This window comes from Scyliorhinus canicula, chromosome 2 (assembly GCF_902713615.1).
Source record: "Scyliorhinus canicula chromosome 2, sScyCan1.1, whole genome shotgun sequence".
Taxonomy (NCBI): domain Eukaryota; kingdom Metazoa; phylum Chordata; class Chondrichthyes; order Carcharhiniformes; family Scyliorhinidae; genus Scyliorhinus; species Scyliorhinus canicula.
The window spans coordinates 252,486,178-252,509,325 of record NC_052147.1 but is presented as its reverse complement, the minus strand read 5'-3'; the positions used below and the strand labels follow the sequence as shown (position 1 = coordinate 252,509,325).

The following is a 23,148-nucleotide window of genomic DNA, read 5'->3' as shown; positions in this document are numbered from 1 at the left end:
GCTGTTCTTCACCTCCTCCTCTGCAGGTAAGTGCGCAAACTCCCTATAATTGTGCACTTTCAAAGACTTTGGGCGTGATTCAGCGGGCTTGAGTAAAAGTCCACTGAACGGTGCATTTAGTGGGGTTTGTCTTGGCGCCTGCAGTGCCGGGAACCATCTCGCTATTCAACCGCACTTTTCTGTTTTTCTTTGGCCTCTGCGAGATTCTCTCCATTGAGACTGCACATAGAGGGAGCTGAAGCTGGCAAGCAGGAAATGTTCCTCACAGAACGGGGCACCATTTTGTCTGGCTGCTCCGATCTCCCCTCTGTCCCTGGAAAGGCCCCCCCCCCCCCCCCCCACCTGTTTTTGACACCCCTCACTGTCTAAATCTTGGGGAGGCCCCTGGGAAAACCCCACTCACCCTCCCTCTTCCTGGCAAGACCACCCCCCCCGAGGCCAAACTACCGGCAGTGCCAACCTGGCACCTGGGCACCCTGGCACTGCCAGCCTGGCACCACGGCAGTGCCACCTGTGGACTCTGGCAGTGCCTGGGTGGAACTGCCATGATGCCCGGGTGTCACTGCCAGGCTGCCATGTTGGCAGTGCCAATGTGCCTGGGTGTCGGGGGTGGGTCAGGGTGCTACTGTGCCCTGTCCCTGATCACCCAGGAATCTCTCCTGGCCTGGGAAATCTCTCCAGCTGCTGTTACAACTGGTCCACGATTGTGTGAACCAGTACTAAACTGCATCCTGGCACGGTCTCCCTGTGTGGACGTTTGAGTCCCGGGTGCTGGGTGAATCCGGTGAACATATATTTAAATGAGCTGTACGGCTCATTAAAATATGCTGATCTAGATCATTCCCAGTGAATTCAGGTGAATCTCGCGAAACGTTTCGATCGCATCAAATCTTGCAAGAGGCCTCATCTCAACACCAATGGTTAAGAAGCTGAATCGTATCCATCATTATTGAATAACAAGGGATTTACTAACAAGCCATGTAGAGCAGCAGCATACTTGCGGCTAGTTCCAAAATACCTCTGCCTCGGAAAACCTTCCCTCCGGGTGATTTCCCACTCTGAGTTCTGACTGCTCACCACGGTCAGGTGGCCCTTGCTCTGCTGTGTTGCTCTGACAAGAACAATCAACACACCCATCTTCCAGCATTTCTAAGTGCAAGCAGTTCCTCCTTCGAGACAGTTGTACAATGTACGGTAGACACAAGTGATCTTTGTCACTTTCTTGCAGGAGTGGAATAGGATTTAATCTAATCTTGTCTAGATGACAGAGGTATTGCTGCAAAATACTGCTGTTGCTTTCTATAAGAGAATGGGTAGAAACATGAATCAGTCCAGTTTGGGTTTTCCAGATGGACATCAATAGTCAGAGCAGCAAGGTCAAACGTGGAATCCCACCACATACCCTCCCTCCGCCACTCCCCCCTGCCGCCCGCAGCTAATCTTCCTTTTTCTTCAAGTAATTGTGGCTGATATTGGGGTGTGCTCCAACTTTAGGATGTTGGGAAATGGCTGCGATTCTTGTCTGAGATGCACATTTCAGAACCGTGTTACTCGGCAGAAATCCAGGTTCTTTCCATTTGCTCCTTCCTTCCCACTGGGACAATAACAAATGTGTTTCCACGGGAACAGGGATCTGTCTGATGCAACAGTTTACGGGCAACTGACTGATCTGGAAAATAGTAGCTTAAATTGAGTGAATGGCATATAAGTTCAAAGTGGTGTTGACTTGAACGACAACAAAAAAAGAGCTGTCCTTCTTTGGGATGTTGTTTGAGCATCACCCAATACACAACTTGGTGACTGCCCCCCTGACATCCAGACGGTAAAGGCTAAAGTGTACGGGCTTGGCTCTTATAGCATAAGCTCTGGATCACCCACAGATGGACATTGGAAGCTTGCCATCCCAACAGGACTGCTTCTGCTTTTCAAAATTCCCTTTTCTTTTCCAAATCCAACACTGCCATCAACTGGCCGGATTGAATGCACGTGGTCAACACTGCTTGTAACTTCAGGAGCCAACTGGTGGCAACAGGAACATTGCTATGAGAGGTGTACACCGAAGGAGTGCTTAAAGGAAGAAGACCAGCAATAAACAAAACAAATCAAGAACAAATATGGCAAGCTGCTTTTAAGTAGTGAATTTATTTCGCAGTTAATAGGCCCCCCAAGTGTCAGCTCTGCACAGAAAGTCAGGAAATCAAGCAATTCAAAAGATGTTTTTGAAAATTACACGATCTTCCTACAATGGGTGGGATTTTCCAGTCCTGCCCACCTTGGGGTCAGAAATTCTCACTCTTTTGCTTGTCTGTCAAATTCTCCATCCTGTCAATGACAATTCCCCTGCCAGGCAGAACCGGAAGATTTAGGCCAATTACTACACTAATCGTCACAGAAGAGACTCGGATTACGGGGAATCCGCCACCCTATGTCTTGCCCCTTTATTTTTCTCGTTCTTTCCTGTGATTGGATTGTTTGCCCGATGCACAGGAGAGGAATATAAGTGGTTTGATGCTTGGAGCAGACTCTCTCACTGCTCCTTCCTCCAAATAGATCACTCCATATGCTCTTCAATGATCTGCACCTGCCAGTTAACCATCCACTTTACCACCACAGAGCAGTTTCTTGGACGGGATTCTCCGACCCTCCACGCTGGAATCACGCTTGGCGCGGGGGCGGAGATTTACCGAAAATAGGCCCCCACGCCGGCATGCGATTCTCCTGCGCCCAGAGAATCGCAGGCATTCGCGCACGTGCGATCGATGCGGCGCCGGTCGGGGGCCGTTGGACAAGGCCCCCTGGCGATTCTCCGCGCTCGACAGGCCAGGTGCCCGCCGAGTCCTAATATGGTTCCACCAGGCGGGAACTCAGAGTCGCGGCTGATGTGGCCGTTATGGTGGGGCGGCGTGGCGATCGGACACCGGGGGGGGGGGGGGGGGTGCGGCCTCGACGACAGGCAGGCCAGCGATCTGGGCCACCGATCAGCGGGCCATTGCGATACAGGAGTGACCTATCTTCCTCCACATGGGTCCGCTGTGTGGCTCCGCCATGTTGGCGCCGCCCGCGCCGAAGAGGGCTACCGCATGCATGCGCGGACCCGCTTGTGGCCGCCCCGGTGTGCAAGCGCGGCCACACGGTCTATCCAGCAGGGCCCCGCTGGCTGCCAGAGCTGCGGGACACACACAGGAGGCCTGCCAGCCCCCTGGAGAACAGGGAATCACTCCAGACTTTTGAGGACAAAGTCCGGAGTGATTCTCGCCCGTTTTCCGGCGGGCATGGAGACCTAGACCCCCAAAGGGAGAATCCCGCCCCTTATCTTCTTCCTCATTGTTTGTATGTCTCCTCATAAGATATATAGGAGAGCAATTTCACTTTGAGATGGACTCTTGCAATAACGGATTGTGCAGTTTGCAATCCATATCATCCACTTTTCCTTTGCATTGATTTCAATGGAAAGATTAGTTGGGGGGTGTATAATCAGTAGCTGAACCATCCTGGCACATTTCCATCTGCGCCAAAACTGAACATTACTCCCCGGAGGTTTCCACACAACACGACCACAACAGGCTGATTTATAATTTCTTGACTAGAGGAGTAACAACTGCCTCTCTCCCTGCCTTTGGCACCATCTCCATTGAACGGGGGAGCATTACGATTGCAAGTCATGGTGATAGTTTGTGCAAAGAGGGTTCTGCTCTTGGATCTCATTGTAAATAGGGAACAAAGAACAGGTTTACACGTTTAGAACTGCAAAGTGTACCACCCAATTCTTCAAAAGATTGTAACAATAGTAACCCATTCCAAATAGAAAATTGTTTTTTAACATAGTTGTTTCTTTTTAGGTAGTGATTCAATAGTACTGCTGTCTGCCATTGTAGAAAAAACTTTTCATTGAAGAAATCAAGGAAAAGTACAATTGTTGTCTCCATTATTCATAGAAATCTTGATCTTGGCTGCCTTCTTTTTGACCTGAATCATCCAATTCTACCACTTGTTGTGCACTTCAAACCACTCTCAACCTGTTTGATAGCTATGCTCAATTTCTGAGTGATGTGTTGCCAGTTACTTTTGGCAAAATAATGAATCTCCTGCTGTATGAAGTCTGAATTCTTAGAGGCAATAAGGATGGACAAAGCACCATTCAGAATTGAATGATTCATATGTGCATCGCCACTTCCTCCAAAATGACCTGCAATTCCTTATCTGAATTTATTCCCCTAATTTTTGAAGGGGAAAGAAATATAGGTACCTTTGCCGTACTCTTGAACATCTTGCTCTATTTAAGTCCATTCTTAAATTAGAAATAATACTGATTTCTTTGTTGTTTTTATTCACTTCAGCATCCTCCTGTACAGTCTAAAATACAGGAAACTGCTGATTAATGAACATAGCTTGCATGAATGGAAGAAAATTAATTGTTTATGTCAGCTCAGACATCCCATTTCAAAATTTTATTATATGTGTGTAAGGACTGATATGATTGAATGATAGTTGTAATATTACATTTTCAGCTCTGAGGCATAATAGAATAGACATGTGAGTGATGGACTAAGGTTTTTTAATTGGCATCGGCGCACTTGGACGAGTAGGTTATCTGGAAAGAAACTATGATTTAATTGGCAACATACAATATGACTTCTGAACAAAACTCAATGGTAGCGGTATTGAGGGCACTGATAAGTGCACTGCAATCGTTCTTCAATATTTCTTGGAGCTGGGGCCAGTGGAAAGAATAGCACTTTAATTTAAGGGGACATTTTATAAGTAGCAGAAAGAGGAGATCAATGTTACCTTAATGCGGGTACAGCTTATGCTGGAGCAAGTGCATTATTGTAGAAAAGAAGATAAAGGATTCATTCATTAATTGATCCCAATTACAGAAATCAATTTTGAACATCCTGTCAAAGGGGGGGGGGAGGAAATCTTAACATTCATGATTAGATTTCTAACAATGATATGCTTTAAATAGAGGGCACGATCTAACGGCCGCGTTGCACTCGGCCCGAATACGAGTGAGCCAGTTAATGGTGGGAGAGGCTGAAATCAGTATCCACGTCGGGTGTGGCTTGGTTTCTGATCTAAGGGGCCTGCCCCCATTGGTGAGACCGGATCGCGCCTAGACGTGGCGAGAAAGCAATAATCACCAATCAAGGCCAATCTCCATATCGATAACAGGACGGACCCCTTATCAAATGGCCTCCCCTGGCCTAACTGGCTCCCCAGCGAGCAGTCACGTGGGCTCCCTTGAGCACACTTATTTAAAAATGTGAAGCAGCTGTGGGGACCCGAATAGGTGAGTTGCCATTTTCAAGATTTGACAATCAGCCGGGTTCACTGGTGCTGCCGCCCCAGTGTTTGGGCCAGGTGGGGGAGCCCCTGGGGGGGGGGGGGGCGGGGGGGGGGGGGGGAAACGTGCCCAGTGGAGGGGATCAGCCGTCATCGGGGGGGGGGGGGGTTCATCCCTGGGCTGGGAAGTGACGTACAACATACCAATCCTCCCGGATATTATATATCCATAACAGGGGCGATTTCAGTTGCTGCCTGTCAGTCCCACCGAACATCCTCAGGACAGAGAGCTCCGTCTGTGGTAATATAGTGAGGGTCACTTTAACTCTCACTGACCGTGGCAGCCTCTGGCCACACAGCTCAAGACGATTACTGATAGGGAGTTCACATTGTTAGTTACATGAGCACTTCACAGCTCGGAAGTGGATTCCCATGGGCAGACATGTCATTTCACAGGCGAGTGTTATTGTCTAGCACTTCAATCAGGCTGTCAGACCTGGACACTTTGCCTGAACCACTACAGGTGTCAACATCGCAGAGGCAGCAGCAGACAAGCAAACACCCAAGAGCTGGGCTGCAGCACTGGGGGTATCCCCGCAACCAGAGGGTGGGTGTGTGGATTGGGGAGGGAATCCGAGCCCGGTCCAAATAATGTTCCCAGCAGAATTCAGGAGTCAGGGGTCCAGAGTCTGAGGTCAGGTGCTCAGGGGCCCTTGCTTTGGCCAGGGGTGTGTGTGCAGGGTAGGTCTCCCCCAGCACAATCAGCTTGTTTGATGGCACCCTGAGAGATGACAGGAAGGGTAGCGGGGGGGGGGGGGGGGGAGGGGGGGGGGATGCCGGAAAAGGCAGCGGTAGCAGTGCGACGGAGTCTCGAGGCGGCAGCCCATGCGCAGGAGCAAGCCCCACACCCTACGCACCTGGCTACCCATCATGCCAGAGAGAGGACCACACGGGTAGGCCGGCAACTGCTCAAGGTGTTAGAGGCGTCGCCGGTTATTTGAGGAGATGTCGGACAGCACATGCCGCAGAAGGCTCCGTCTCAACAAGTAGACGAGGCGGCATCTGTGCCATGTCCTTTTGAACCTGGCACCACCTGGAGGAGGAGGAGGATACCCACTCACTATGGCCGTCAAGGTCACCGCAGACCTGAACCTTTATGCCTCGGGTTCATTGAGGGCTCAAGTAGCAACTTATGTGGCATATCCCAGCTTGTAGCCCACAAGTGCATCCATAAAATCACAGGTGCTCTGTTTGCCTGGGCAGCTGGTTACATAGATTTTGACCTGGACCAATCTCAACAAGGTGCCCGGGCAGCAGGACTCTCCGCCACCGTCAGGATGCCCCAGCTCTAGGGGGTAATAGATGGTGCCCTGCGCACACCGGGCGGTCTGGGAGCGCCCTTCATCAATAGGAAGGGGTTCCACTCCCTGAGTGCTCAACTTGTGTGTGATCCCCACCTCAAGATCTTGCTTCCCCAGGAATGTGCACAACAGCTACTTCCTGGGGCAGTCGGACATCGACGGTGTCTTCAAAGGACACCCCAGGATGACCGATTGGTTCTTGGGGGTTAAGGGGTTCTCGCACTGAGGTCCTGGCTAATGACACCGGTACGGAGGACAGAGACAGATGAGGAGACCTGATACAACGAGGCCCATGTAGCCAGCGGAAATCATTTAGCGTTGCATCAGACAGCTGAAAATGCAGTTCCAAAGCCTCAACCTCTCTGGTGGTGCACTGCAGTGCACTCCCGGAGGGTCGCCCACTTTGTGGTGGTCTGCTGTGCCCTCTACAACCTGGCAGAGCAGCGGGCCAGCATACTGAATGTGGAGGATGAGGAACATGCGGTCTTTATCTGAGGAGGTGCACGAGGAGGAGCCGGACCACGAGGCACAGGGGGTTGAGCCCATGGAGGACCTGTGGGAGCAGCTGGAGGATGGAGGACAGACGCTGGCGGCGGGGATCCGGCATGCCCGGAGGACCAGAGAGGCCATAATCCCTGCCTGCTTCTCATAGGATGTGGCTTCATTCGTCATCTCACCCCCTCCCCCTTCCCACCTATCTCCCCCTTCCCTCCCATCCCACCTCCTGATCTGTCCACCACCCCCCCCCCCCCCACTATTCTCACATCCCTACATCGTACCCACCCCACCACCCGATTGCTCCGATCCACCCTCTGAGTTACATAACTCTGTGTCTGCACTGTCAGCAGGTCATAGTATAAGGCAGAATGGTGATGATTACCCACTGTGAGGTATGCGCTGGTGCTCCTGTTGGTCTGCTGACAAGGTGCTCACACCAACCACCTGCACTTGGTATGCTTCGGGAGGAGGGTGGGTCGATCTAGGGCCACTATATGCAGAGTGGCTGAGGCTGGGGGAGGGCAATGGGGGTGGAGGTGCAGGCCAGCCTGCAGTGCGGGATAATGTGACAGAGGCTTCACATGTCTTGGGTGTAACCTGTTTTAATGATGAACAATCGTGACCTTAACTGTCCCCAGCTGCCGATGGTGCCACTCCCTCCCCCCAGTGTCCCCCTCAGCGATGCTCACACTGCTTAGCCCTCCGTGCTTTGACCTCTGTTTAGATGTGTCCCCAGAATGCACATCAGATGTGGAGGTAGCCTGTTGCTTTCCGCGCTGTGGTCTGGCGTCCTCTGGGAGCCCTGGGGCTGGAGGGAGCTGGCCGCCTTGCCGGTGGCACATGCCTCGCCATGGTACACTATTCCAACCGCAGACCCCGACACATGCCAGTGTCAGAAGGGGGGACTCGGGAAACATGGTGACGGCCATTGTCTCCCTTTAGGGAGGCTCCTAGAAGACCCCCTTCACTCTCCCATCCCGGACCGTGCCTGAGGACCCTGTGGATCACCTTGGAATGGAGGGGCAACTAGTGAGAGCTTAGCGGCCCCTGTGCCATCTGGCTCTGCCAGGCTTGGGGACTCCCCATTGTCTGCACTTTGGTATCGACACCCTCAACGATACCCATCTGTGATTGGGCCATGCTCTGGAGTGCCTTGGAAATGTCCATCTGCATCTGGGACACGGTCCTCAGTCACAGGGTCAGGCTGTGCGGTACTTCGGCAATGCCCACCTGAAACTGCGACATGCACCGGAACGCCTCAGCAAGGTCCATCTGCAACTGGGACACGTCCCTCAGTGACTGGGACATGCTGCTGAGGCACTCAGCCATGGCCGTCACTGACTGAGTCTTGCTTCCAGACTCTCCACGACGGTCGCCAACTTAACAGTTTTGGCCTTGGTGCCATTCACTGCCACCGCCATCTCCTGTACCCTTAGCCTTTGGGACTCCTCCAATCGACCGTGGACTCACTGGAATGTCGCTGACATCCCCCTCTGAATCTTACGGCCGCAGCCTCGCATCTGCATTGGTTCCAGGATCAACCTGGTCCTGAGGCTCAGCATCAACTGGGATCCAGCTGGGTCCAGGGATCAAGCAGACCAACTGCTGTCCTCCCTGTATGTTCCTGCCTCCACCTGATGTGCATCAGCAACTGTGTGGTGCTCACCAGATGTGCCAGAAGCCTGTCCACTACTTTCGCCCACTGAGGTGTGTTGCTCTGCGCTGGTGGAAGGTAGGGATGACAGCTGTGATGCCTTAATGGTGGCATCCACAAAGCTCTCCTCCAATGTGTTCTCTTGGAAGTTGGGGAAAGGCACCCTGGATGGGCTGGCACCATTAAATTGGGAATCTGCGGGAGAGTACACATGTGTTCAGTGGGAGGGAAGGATCATGATGCCTGGCATACGCAACTCACACGTGACAGGTCTTCTGGGTGGAACCTCGCCTCTGTGGCACAGGACAAGCTCGCCGTTGGTGACCGCTCTGTCTGGTGGTGTCACACCTGCTGGCTCCAGGGTGGAGGACTGACCAGGGAACCACATGGGTGGGGTGTGCATGTGGGTTTCAGAGTGTGCTGGGGCACTAGTGCGGTATTGTGCAGGGGATGGTAGGCCGGTGCCAAGGGGCCAATGCCAATTCACCCATGCAGCCTGGTGGAGGTCATTCAGCTTCTTACGGCATGGGGTGGCGGTCCTCCTGGTGACACACCCCACGCTGACATCCGCTGTCACTGACGCCCAGGCCGTACTGGCTGATCTGTGGCTGACCCTCCGACCTCTTTGTGGGAACAGGCTGGCCTGTTGCGACTCCACCGCACCCAACAGCCGGACCATGTCAGTATCTCTAAAACATGGAGCGAGTCTGCTCAGTGGCATGGCTGCTGGCTGCCTGGGCTTTGCTCGGAGGGATCGATTTAAGAGTTGCTCCCCTTTGTTAGTGAGGAGCTGCCGGGCAGGGTCCAGGCAAATCAGCGGGACAGTCATTTCCAACGTGAAGCCCATTGGGGAGTATCACCAGCCCTAACTGACATTAGATACTGGTCGCGGTCTCGCCGGGTTGGCCGTCGGAAAGCACCTGGCAATTCACGCCCGCGACCGCACTTCGTGCTTTTGTTAGATTGAGCTCAGAATGTTTGTAACGTCTGATCGCTTTTACAGTGTAACATTCTGAATTATGCTTAATTCTATTTATTTCATTCAGTTTAACATTGAATTTGATGAGGCATATAGGCAAGCATTTTAAGAGCACTTACCTTAAAAGGAAGTAAAAAGAGATATTTTATCATGGGATAATTGCTTTCTATTTCTGGACGAAACTCTTGTTTATCAGTCATACACTGCACAATTCTACTTTGGTCAGATCAAAATTTGGAGCTGTGGTGAAAACCACATTTCTAGATTAAATTCCCTTCATTCGTTAAGCTACAATGTGTGTAGACCGAGACTGAACAATCATCTCTGGGGAATCATAAGGGAGATTCGGTATTTATTATTCTGAATTTCAATGTTGCTACTAACAAACATTAAAATTAGAAGCGGGAGTAGACCTCTCGAGCTTACTCCAATGTTCTACAAGATCATGGCTCATCTAATTTTAACCGCAACTTCACATTCCTGTCTACTCAGATAATCTTTTTCCACCTTGCTTGTCAAGAATCTATCTATTTCTGCCTTAAAGATATTCAAAGGCTTGACTTCTACCAGCTTTAGAGGAAGTGAGTTCCAAAGTCTCAGAACCTCCTGAGAGAAAATGTTTCTCCTCATCTCTGCCTGAATGGGTGACACCTTGGGTGGGATTCTCCGTCGGCTGAAGGCGGAATTGGGAAACACAATTGGGTGGAGGATCGGTTCTGATGCCGAAATCGTGGCAGGCGCCAGTTTCACGCCAAATCACAATTCTCTGGTGTCTCAACAGTGGCGTCAATGCGTTCCAGAATGCACGTATAGTAAACACCATTGGCATATCATTAGCAGGCCTGACCTGGTATTTTCCGGGGCCTGCAGGATGCTCCACCTCCACTGGGGCAAATTCCCAATGGCAAGGTTCCCTTGTGCTTTTAAAACTAGTGAAACAGGCACCGTGGCTGCTGAGGGAGAGAGAGTGGTTACAGAAAGTGTCCAACATTGCTATAGTTTGCTGACAATCGTGCCGCTAGCTGGGGGGCTACTGCCAGGGTAGGGGAAGCAGCGGGGCGTGGCAGAAGGTGTGCTGTGGGATCAGGTAGATGGGCACAGAACACCATTGCCACGGCCTGCATGGCAATCATGCAGCTGTGCACACAGCTGACTTCCCAATGTGAACTTAGGGCCACAGGTCGTATGAGTGTCCTCCCAGGGCATCCTCCCAGGTGCCCACTGCCCCCAGCCAACTTATCATTGGGATGGGCGTGCTCCAGCGCAACCAGTGCCATCTTGTTGGCTAGGATGAGTGTGTCTGGGGAGTGTAATGTATATATGCAGCTGCAGCTTGTCAGCCTCCTGAGTGTCAATGACGGGCCTGGAAAATCCTGTACTGCTTTTCATTAGAATCTATTGTGTTCCACGTGCCACCGGTGCTAGCCCCATCCATGGTCGCTGAATCAGTCCCGGTGCGGCGCAAGTTTTGCTGTCATGGAAGTCAATGAATCCTGCCCCAGGTCAACACTCGGGAGAATCCCGTCACTTATTTTTGGACTGTGACCCCTAGTGCTAATAGTAATAATCTTTATTAATGTCACAAGTAGGCTCACATTAATACTGTAAAGAAGTTACTGTGAAAATCCCCTAGTCACCACACTCCGGCACCTGTTCGGGTACGCAGAGGGAGAATTCAGAATGTCCAATTCACCTAACAAGCATGTCTTTCGGGACTTGTGGGAGGAAACCGGAACACCCGGAGGAAACCCACGCAGACACAGGGAGAACGTGCAGACTCTGCACTCCAACATATTGGTTGAACATGACTTCCCTTTCGCAAAACTATGTTGAGTCGATCTGATTATCTTGGATTTACTTAAGGGCCCAGTTATAACATTTTTAATAATAGCATCCAACATTTTCTCTGTGGCAGACGTTACATTAAGTGGCCCATAGTTCAATGAATCTCCATATATTTAAACTGTTAAAAAAAGGCTTGTCGAGGTAGAGGGCGCGATTTAACAAAAAAGGTTCTGAGTCTCAGCGTGTCACTGCTAACAGGGGGCTGATTTAGCACAATGGGCTGAACAGCTGGCTTGTAATGCAGAACAAGGTCAGTAGTGGGGGTTCAATTCCCGTACCGGACTCCCCGAACAGGCGCCGGAATGTAGCGACTAGGGGCTTTTCACGGTAACTTCATTGAAGCCTACTTGTGAAGAGTAAGCTATTATTATTAACAAGAGGATCTGCTTTTAAGCTCTCCCTCACCACTCACTCCCAGTCAACACATAAGCATGGCAATGCGCAGACCTGCTCCTTACTTTGGCGATGCCGGTCTGGCCAGGCTTCTGGACACAGTGGATGTGAGTCGGGACATCCTGTTCCCCGAGGGGGTTGGAAGGCCAGTAGCAGGGTGACTAATGCCACCTAGGAGGCACTGTCGGTGGCTGTCAGTGCTGGCAGCATTGCCAGGAGGACCACCATACAACGTCGGAAGAAAACCAATGACCTCCAGTGAGCTGCAAGGACAAGTTACTACCTCTCCCCTGGCATCGATACCACCTACCATGCCTCGAATTCCCAGCCACCCCCTCCCACATAGAATCATAGTAAAAGGTCTTACAACACCAGGTTAAAGTCCAACAGGTTTGTTTAGAATCACTAGCTTTCGGAGCACTGCTCCTTCCTCGGGTGAATCTAGAATCATAGAACCATAGAATTTACAGTGCAGAAGGAGGCCATTCGGCCCATCGAGTCTGCACCCGCCCTTACAAAGAGCACCCTACTCAAGCCCACATCTACCCTATCCCCGTAACCTAGTAACCCCCACTTAAACTTTTTGGACACTAAGGGCAATTTAGCATGGTCAATCCACCGAACCCACACATCTTTGGACTGTGGAAGGAAACCGGAGCACCTGGAGGAAACCTACGCAGTCACGGGGAGAAGATGCAGACTCCACACACACAGTGACCAAAGCCAGGAATTCAACCTGGGACCCTGGAACTGTGAAGCAACTGTGCTAACCATAATGCTACCGTGCTGCCATAACCACAACATTGGCTGACACCTCACCCCTCCCCACATCCCTGACACCCACCAAAACCCTTCATGCCAAGTTGCAATGCCCACGCATGCCACCAGCAAGCAGTAAACACAACCTGCAGCACCACTTGAGACTATTTTGTTTGTTCAATGGTCAACAATACGTTCATACAAAAAGATGAAAGCAACTATTTACCAATCCAAACATCACACTACCCATGAACCAACAAGGAAAAGGCACCGGACTACAAATTATCAGTACAAACACAAAGATGCAACAGTGCATTTATACAAGGAAGACTAAACATAGTAGGAACATTAAACAGTCAATAATGTAATGAAATACTTGCCCCAAGCCACAGAAGCAAAAGAGGCGGCAGCATACAATCACACAACCTCTCAGCATGAAATAGCAAACAGTCAACAACACAATAAAGTCACCAGCAATCTAAAAAAGCATTTTTTCAATACCTTCACCTAATGGTCCAAAAAGAGTGGTCTGCCCTTCCAACCCGCTCCGGAAACCCCCTGCAGTAGACCCTCAAAAGGTAGGAATAGTCACATCAGAAGGTTGCTCTGACCCAGGGCATGCCAGAAGAGAGCAGGTCATCGTACATACTTCCTTTCCTCACTCCAGGCCACAGAAGCAAAAAAGGCAGCAGAAAACACACAGCCTCCAGGCATGAGACATTAAAGTGTCAACAGTACAATACAGTCACCAGCAATCTACACAAAGAGTTCCTCAACACCCTTGCCAAGTAGCCCGTTCAGAGCAGACCACTCCTCAGTCCCCCTACCACAGCCCCCAGCAGTAGAGCCTCAAAGGTGGGAATAATCACACTGGAAAGTCACACCAACATTGGGAACAACAGAAGAGAGTAAAAGCTACAAAAGCATTTCTTCAATACCATAACCAAGTGGCCCATTCAGAGGAGTCTGCCCCTCCTTCTCCCTCCTGCAGCCCCCAGCAATAGGCCTTCAAGGTCTGAATAATCAAACCTGAAAGTCACACCGACACAGGACATGCCAGAAGAGAGAGAGAGAGCACCTCTTACCCCGCTCCAGAAGTGTTAGCAGGTCATCCTACATACTCCTATCCCTCACTCCAGCCCACAGAAGCAAAAGAGGTGGCAGAAAACATTCAGCCACCAGGTATAAAACATAAAATAGTCAACAGTACAATAAAATCACGAGCAATCTGCGAAAACATTTCATCAACAACCGAACAGCGACCACGGGTCCCACCCTTGCGCTCTTCTAGGGCCCCGTGCGGCCCGCGGACCTCGCTGGCTCCACCCCCCACCGCCACGAGTGATTCACGGGTGCCGCCATTTTGGGCCCCTGACGCCACGTGCGAGCCCCAGGCGCCACCAATTTGGGCCCCCGACTCCATGTGCAACCCCCGGGCACCGCCATCTTGTTCACCACCCCACCACGTGCAGCCGACGGGCGGCGCCACCTTGGATTGGCCTGGATGACCCGGCAAGTGACTACTCCATGATGGATGATGACTCTGAGTTCCTGCCGCGACTCGCCGCAGTGACGCTGGATCAATCACGGCCCTGCACGCATTCCACGGTGACCACACAGATCATCCTCAATGGCCATGAGATGAGCTGTCTACTGGACTCCAGGAGCACAGAGAGTTTCGTCCACCCCGACACGGTAAGATGCTGTGCGCTCTCCGTTCACCCAGTAAAACACAAAATCGCTCTGGCCTCTGGTTCGCACTCAGTCCAAATCACCGGGTGCTGCGTGGCGGACCTCACGGTCCAGGGGAGGGTTTTTAAAAACTATAAACTCCTTGTCCTTCCCCGCCTCTGCGCACCGGCACTCCTAGGACTGGATTTTCAGTGCAACCTGCAGAGCTTAACCTTCAAATTCGGCGGCCCTATTCCCCCCCTTACTGTCTGCAGCCTCACGTCCCTCAAGGTCAACCCCCTTCCTTGTTTGCAAACCTCACCCCAGATTGCAAACCCGTCGCCACCAGGAGCAGACAATACAGTGCCCAGGACTGGACCTTCATCAGGTCCGAGGTCCAAAGGCTGCTGAAGGAAGGAGTCATCGAGGCTAGCAACAGTCCCTGGCGAGCACAAGTGCTGGTGGTTAGGACTGGGGAGAAAAACCGGATGGTCATTGAATAAAGTCAGACCATCAACAGGTTTACATAGCTGGACGCGTATCCTCTCCCCCCTATCTCCGACCTGGTTAACAGGATCGCGCAGTACAAAGTCTTTTCCACGGTGGACCTTAAGTCCGCCTTTCACCAGCTACCCATCTGCGCGAGTGACCGAAAGTACACTGCGTTCGAAGCGGATGGGCGCCTCTACCATTTTCTAAGGGTTCCATTCGGTGTCACAAATGGGGTCTCGGTCTTCCAAAGGGAGATGGACCGAATGGTTGATCAATACGGTTTACGGGCAACCTTCCTGTATCTCGACAATGTCATCATCTGCGGCCACGATCAGCAGGACCACGATGCCAACCTCCGCAAATTCCTCCGTACCGCAAAACTCCTTAACCTCACTTACAATAAGGATAAGTGCGTGTTCAGCACCGACCGTCTAGCCATCCTCGGCTACGTAGTGCGTAACGGAGAGATAGGCCCCGACCCCGAATGCAGGCGCCCCCTAATGGAACTTCCCCTCCCCAACTCCCTCAAAGCCCTCAAACGCTGTCTGGGCTTCTTTTTCTATTATGCCCAGTGGGTCCCTAACTACGCCGCCAAGCCCGCCCTCTCATCCAGTCCAACACGTTCCCCCTGTCGATGGAGGCCCAAAGCGGATATCGCAAAGGCCACGATGCGCTCTATCAACGAGTCCCTCCCATTCCAGGTCGAGAGCGATGCGTCTGATGTAGCTCTGGCGGCCACCCTCAACCAAGCGGGCAGACCCGTGGCCTTCTTCTCCCGGACCCTCCACGCCTCCAAAATCCACCATTCCTCGGTGGAAAAGGAGGCACAGGCCATAGTAGAAGCTGTGCGACATTGGAGGCACTATCTGGCCGGCAGGAGGTTCACCCTCCTCACAGATCAACGGTCAGTGGCCTTTATGTTTGATAATGCACAGAGAGGCAAGATCAAGAACGACAAGATCTTGCGGTGGCGGATCGAGTTGTCCACGTACATAATGGCAAACTAATTTGAGAACGGGACCCGAGGGGATTCTAGCACTCTGATTCTCCTGGGCTGCCTGGTGGTCACCTTTCTCTTGTCCAGTTTCCTGAGCTGCAGTGTGACCACCTCTGCAAATGCGCTATCTATAATTACTATAAGTCAATTCTTGTAGTTATGCTCATGATCATGTCCTGACAATACAAAAGCCTGGAGGCAGCTTCACATCATTAATGCTACACACAGATTGTAACATACATTTGATTTTCCATTACTTAAAAAAATTAAAAGTAATTTTAATATGCACAGAACGGTATTGCTACTGGTATGAGTGCCACATGGATCATGCAAATGAAACTTCAGACCTTAAGTGACCTAAAGTGGTGGGACGTCCCTGAGGTCTACTTTCAGGGTTGGTGAGGTGCATTGAAACCTCGGAGGATGGCTAAAAATTGAGAATGAGATTTCAATAAATCATTTGGCAAGGTTCCAATGCCACAGAAAGCTCTCAATGAGGATCAGTTTGTAAAGATTAAGGTTAGACCACTTGTTTTGCTGGAAACAGTCTCTAGTTTGGGGGGGGGGGGGTGATTGAAAAGCGGGGGGGGGGGGGGGGCAATTGCAGGAAATAGCGGGTCTCGGGAATGACATTTCCCCTTGTTCAATGTAAAATCCGAATGCTCTCCTTTTTGATAGCATTTCTGGACTGCATCCACACATGGAAAATTGGAGAAGCAGGCACACAACCTATCCTGTTCAGTAAAGCCCAATTTAACTGATTCGATTCTAAAGCATGTTAGGTTTCTCATTACTATATTCAAAGGGTTCAATGTCTGTTTCAGGCCCGTTTGTTTGGAAAAGTGGTCAACTTAATATTGGGTTGGACATCTTTCAGATGCCCTTGCATTCGACGATGAGCTCATAAAACAGATGCAGCAGGGTCCAATTTCTGTCCTAAAGTTGCTTAATGGTTAGCCTATATCTATATCCATTAAAACCATTATTATTCCACACAAATATTGTCGCTGCAAGTTCCAGACCTACATAAAATGTGCACTGCACTATACAAGAGAGCTTGGTGAACAGAATAGTACAATACAACAGAGGTCTCTTTGGTTTGAACACTTATACTTCTAATTGCATCTGTAATCCCCTATGAAAATTGAATAAAAATAGTCAAGTCTTAGTGACAGCCAAACTAGTACAGGATACCTGCCAATGCAAAACAGAAAGACTAGAAGCTTTTCAAACATACCTCAGTTTTTTGCCTCCATCTGTAATCTTTGCTTTATTGAGGAATCCGTTTTTCTCCAGTGGTTGCAAGCACTGAAATCAACAGGAAAGGATACAGATGAAAACAAACCAAATAAACAGTGAATATGACTGAACTAATTTGGTTTGCTATATTCAGTGATATCAAGGTCAGCTGATCTGGCAATCCATGACAATTGTTATGCATTTCTACATTTAATTGACCCATATATTGGAAGTAGTGAAAATGGTTGTTTCTAAACACACCTAGATAATGATAAAATAAATCACTTGTCCTATTGATGAAGAGAAGAAGTGTTGCATTGTTTTCCAGAGGCGACATTAAATCTGTCTTCCCTCTTGGATGGAAATTGAAAGCAGGGGAGTCATGGACATTATTTACCCCTCAAGCAATATTATTCAAATGGATTTTCTGGTCACATTGCAGTTGGTGGGAGCTTGCTGCATGCAAATTGGCTGCCACGTTCTATGCATCACAATAATCACTGCATCCCAAATGTATTTTGTTGGATATAAAGCACTTTGGCATATCCTAAGGTTGTGAAAGGTGCAAAGTGAATGAATGTTCTTTCTTTCACAACTTTTAAACTGTATAATTAGGAAATAAATTTGTAACCGAAGCTCTTTTTACCATTCGCTGCAAAAATAATGTTTTCACGTCTGACTTTTCCGATGGCATGGCACACATTTTAGAAACTGATTGAAGCAAAAACACTGTTCATAGGCAATCCAGCTACACTGAATTGTGTGAATAACTTCATGCAGAACTAAGGTGGAATCCAAAGTATCAGCAAGTGTCTGCACCCACGGGTAACATAAATAGAATATTGGTAATCTACAGCTGATGATGTTTGGCATTTTGACGTTGATCGCTGCTTGTAGGTGGAAAAGCAAAAACAATGAGAGAGTCCCAGAAAGACAGAATAGGAGATGTCAGTTGGAGGGAAGAAGCACGAGGGTGCCATGAATTGGGGACATGAAGGAGTGAGTCCAGTCTGGTCAGCTATGGTTAATTCTTTTTTTATATAGTTAACTATGTCCGCACACTAAAACTTCATGTCACAACATGTATCCTTTAAGCGATCAACATGTCAAAAACAAACCCCTAACAGCATGAAATACCATTTCCTATTGTAAAGTGACATGGGCCCTTGTCACTTTCAATGTGCTGGTGGAACATTGAGGTCAACAGTCTCAGGTAGAAGAAATTGATGCTGGAACAATCTCGACAGCATGATTAGCGTTTGTTGTACTCTACTTACTTCCAGACACGAACAATGGCCTGGAAATATATCTCTATTGAGCAAACCGCACTTGCACATGCCAGAACGAGTTACAGTCTCCCTGTCTTTTTCTTTAACAAATATAAGCCTCCAGCTTCCCCATAGGTGATAGAAATATATTCAATCTGATGACATGTAAACTAGTTCTTCCAATACAGGACACTTACAGACTGATCCACCATTCCGATAATTTCTGAAAGATTGTGCTGAGAGTGGTTTCGTCTATGACGGGACACCTGCAAGACAAAACCAAAAGGACATTTAAACCTAAGTGTCCTCAATGCAATTTTTTCAAGAGGTGTTGGGAGGAAAGGTAAATATGGCCGGCTTTCAGCTGAACAGGGCATGATGCACAATTATACCACAGCAGATCCCACTGAGGCAGGCGGCCCTTTCGCTACCCACCTCAGCGACATAATGTATCCAGCCCAGTGCAAAATGCACTGCTGACTGGTGCCATGCTAGCAGGGAATTTAACAAAAGACCTGGTGCACACGTGACTTACAGCTACCCTGCACTTTCTAAAAGCAACTTACCCCTCTTAAAGGGGTGATGCTCCCAGGCTACAGCAGCTGCTGGAAGAGACTCAGGAAGTGTTTGACTGAAGGGAAAAGACTGGCAATCATTGGATCATAGAATTTACAGTGCAGAAGGAGGCCATTCGGCCCATCGAGTCTGCACCGGCCCTTGGAAAGAGCACCCTACTTAAGCCCACACCTCCATCCTATCCCTGTGACCCAGTCACCCCACCGAACCTTTTTGGACAGTAAGGGCAATTTAGAATGGCCAATCCACATAATGCACATCTTTGGATTGTGGGAGGAAACCGGAACACCTGGAGGAAACCCACTCAGACACGGGGAGAAGGTGCAGACTCCGCACTGACAGTCACCCAAGTCGGGAATCGAACCTGGGGCTCGAGAGCTGTGAAGCAATAGTGCTAACCACTGTAATGAAGCATCCAGTCAGGGAAAGGGCTCCCAGTTTCTGTGATGTGACACTGGAGGCCTTAGTGATGGAGCTGAAAAGGAAGAGAGCTGCCAAAATACCACAGAGAACCAGGATTACTTCAGGCATATACTTTGAAGGGAATTGGAGGAAGCGGTCAGGGTGGTCAATGTCTGGCCCTGAGGGTCCGACTGGAGTGATGGAAAAAGTTCAATGATCTCACATGTGTGGTCATGGTCAGTGAATGCATCTTCTCATAACATCTCCTAGTCTGCCAACCTCTCATGCACCTCAAACCACATCACCCCATCATTCACCCATCATGCCAAACTTCCCCTCATGTATTTACTAATGCTGTCTTCCTCACCCACCTACCTCTCATAACTTCCACATACCGCCAGCAACTCAACTGTAGCAGACACATCACCCAAATATTTTGCAAAATACTCAATTACATTCTTTCCTCTCTATTGTAAGAGATGATCATGGGTAACTGTCGGCAACAACTGAGATATATAGACACAGCTATATCTCCTGAGACTTTTGGAGGAGATGATGCCCCACGTTATAAAACCAGCAGTCACTGAACCCCGTACATGTGGCATCACTGGGAGTGTTTATGATGATGGTATGTTCCTGCCTAATGGTCCTTTGCAAATCCTACTTTACCATCATCCCACTTCCTCACCACCTGGCTGTCACTTCCCACATCCCAATGCTCCCTTCTGCATTTCTGATTTCAGATTTACCTCCTGGCCAACCTCACGCTGAAGAGCAAAAGCAGCAGCAGACCTATGATGAATATATGCACCTCGGTCTAACAATCACAGCCACCAGCTCAGATCCTTGCAGTGGATATGCTACAGAATAGTGTCGAGTTGGAATCAGCACATGGTAAGTCACTGATGTTAGTGAATCAAAGGTTTGATGATTTCTCTTTGTCTTGTGTATTTTTTTTTAAATTAGCACCTGTGAGATGACTTTTGGTTGACTAGAAATTGTAACATTCAAGGTACAGAATGTAGCAATGGTTGATACACCCAATCCTGGCTAGGAACCGACTGCTCAGCTCAAGGAGCAGAGTTAGCAGCAGCTGAAAAAGACAGTCAGCTCCATGCAGCTGAATTGCTGCCACAAACTCTGTGCTGCTGATGGGCTTGTTGCTCAGGGAAGCCTGGGGAGCTATCGGTAGCTCCACACTGCTGATCGATGAGGCTCACGGAAACCCAGGAGCAGCACCTTCTCAGTGTAAGAGGGGATATAGGGCCTTGGGGAAACAAAGAATCAGTGTTGGCAGCGGTGTGACTGAGAAGTTGGAACTTTACCTCTGTTTGGACACTGAAGTGTGTGGCTGGCCAACACAGTGGGGCAGCACAGTGGCACATTGGTTCGCCTCACAACATCAGGGACCCAGGTTTGATTCTGATCTTGGGTGATTACGAACAATGGATTGGAGGGTAGCTAATATAACCCCACTTTTAAAAAAGGAGGGAGAGAGAAAACAGGGAATTATGAATTCGTTAGCCTGATATTGGTGGTGGGGAACATGCTGGACAGATGAAGAGAGAGATAGAAAGCACTTTAAGCCTGTTTCCTCTGGTCTGAAATATTTCACTCATTATTGTCATAATATGCACTCGTACACATAATGAGATACAGACAGGTAGTGACAGACAGTACAGCCAATCAACACACAGGACAGACCACAACCAATCGCCAGGCAGAAAACTAGAAGGTGGTCTGGCACTATAAAACACACAAGGCATCAGCACTCCGCCTCTTTCCACTGGTGACAACTGTAATGACAGTCAGGGTGTATATATCAGTTAGCACCTTCGACACGTGGATCAGAGATAGTCTGGTCTAGTTAGAGTTAGTACACTTAGAGTAGTAGAGCAAGCTGTGTGCACTGTTACAGAAGTTCAATAAATCGTATTGAACCAACGTCTAAGTTTGGTGTCTGCTTTCCAGTTCATCTACATCCAGTTGCAGTACGTGTTACCCCAGGGTCAATAACACGGCATCATACCAGTAGTATACTTCATCTAAGTAATTTACCTTGAGTGATTCAGTGACGACCAGAAAGTGCCTTCCAGTGGCATGGAGAAGATCCAGGCCCCTCCACAGCTACGGATCTCCGGCAATCTTGGCGCCAACTAGCGGGTCTTCAAGCAGAAGTTCAGTCGCTACATTGAGGCCTCGGGCCTCGAGGATGCGTCCAATGCCAGAAACATCACGCTGCTCCAACGACTGCGGGGGACCAAGCCATCCAAATCTTCAACTTACTCACTTTTGCCGATGGCGAGGACAAGACCAAATTGTTTTAGCCAAATTTGACAGTCACTGTGAAGTCGAAATGAACGAGAGCTTTGAGCTCTATGTCTTCCAGTAACACCTTCAGGGTAAGAACGAACCTTTCCAATCCTTTATAACTCATCTCCGTATATTCGCGAGGTCCTGCAACTATGGTGACACCGCTGATTCCATCATCAGGGATCAGATCGTGTTTGCGGTCTACTCCGACGCATTGCGGGAGCAGCTCCTTTTAATAAAAAACATGACCCTGCCAGTCACTATCGAGACGTGTAAAGGGCATGAACAGGTGAAAAGTCGCTATTCCCGCCTTAAATCGGCAGACCAGGACCAACTTGCCTCCCACAAGGCAGAGAGTGTACAGGCCATTGCCCGGATGCGGCGCCTCAGTATCAATGAAGGTGGCCATTTCGCGCGCTTTTCCCGGGGTCCCACGCATGCGCACCACGAATGAGAGAACGAAGCTGCCGAAGACCAAACTGCGCAGGTGCGAACGGCAGCTGACCGTACTGCGCATGTGCGACGACACATGGAGCGTAACGACGTCAATGTCATGACATGCCCGAACTGTGGCACTGCCCACTTAAAGCGCCAAGAGGCAGGCAATGTTTAAATTGTGGGAAGCCTGGACATAATGCAGCTTTGTGCAGGTCTGCACCACCGGTCATGGGCCAGCGATCCCATTTCCAACACAAACGTGTTCGATGTGTGAAGCAAAGGCTACTGGATTCTGATCCTGGTAGCACTACGGATCCAGAGGACAGCTGCCTGGAGTCCCTATATCGTGTGGGCATCATCACTACATGTGAACATGCCTCCTCAAATTCAGCATGATGCCTATCTCTTCTAAACGTGGATTCTGCGGACGAATGGCGTGCTGTCGTACACGTTAACCAATGCAGCATCCAGTTCAAGCTGGACACTGGCACTTCAGCCAATCTCATATCTCAAGCAGATTTTGACTGCATCAAAAGGCAACCCAAAATTCTTCCGCCGGCCTGCCAGCTTCTTGATTATAATGGCAATGCCATAACTGCATTATGATCTTGTCATCTGCATGTCTCCAACAAGACCACCAATGCCACATTGCAATTCGAAATCGTCAAGCCTGACAAGGCTTTCCTGCTTGCTGCCCATGCATGCAAGCTACTCAATCTCGGGCAGCGAGTCCATGCCATGTCCTCTGCCAATGTGGATCTTCAGGCTCGTGTTTGAAACAAACCTGTTGGACTTTAACCTGGTGTTGTAAGACTTCTTACTGTGCTCACCCCAGTCCAACGCCGGCATCTCCACATCAGATCTTCAGGCTGACATTGATGAAATCCTGACACAATATCCGGATGTGTTTAGTGGAATGGGTATGCTGCCGTACTGCTGCAAAATCTTACTCAGGCCTGATGCCACGCCTGTGATCCACG

The 23,148-nt window shown here is 49.6% G+C and overlaps 1 protein-coding gene across 3 annotated transcripts in view; it reads right to left on the bottom strand.

The window, feature by feature from the left end:
* LOC119962096 (rho GTPase-activating protein 15-like) overlaps positions 1-23,148 on the bottom strand; it is a 992,501-nt gene that overhangs the window by 721,719 nt on the left and 247,634 nt on the right. For 2 of the 3 annotated variants that reach the window (XM_038789949.1, XM_038789950.1), the window contains exons 4-5: positions 18,637-18,705; positions 17,170-17,240 (exon numbers count right to left, since the gene is read on the bottom strand). In XM_038789949.1, the coding sequence (XP_038645877.1) occupies positions 17,170-17,240; positions 18,637-18,705 (140 nt within the window). The remainder of the gene's footprint in view (positions 1-17,169; positions 17,241-18,636; positions 18,706-23,148) is intronic. The other variant, XM_038789951.1, reaches the window with a different exon arrangement.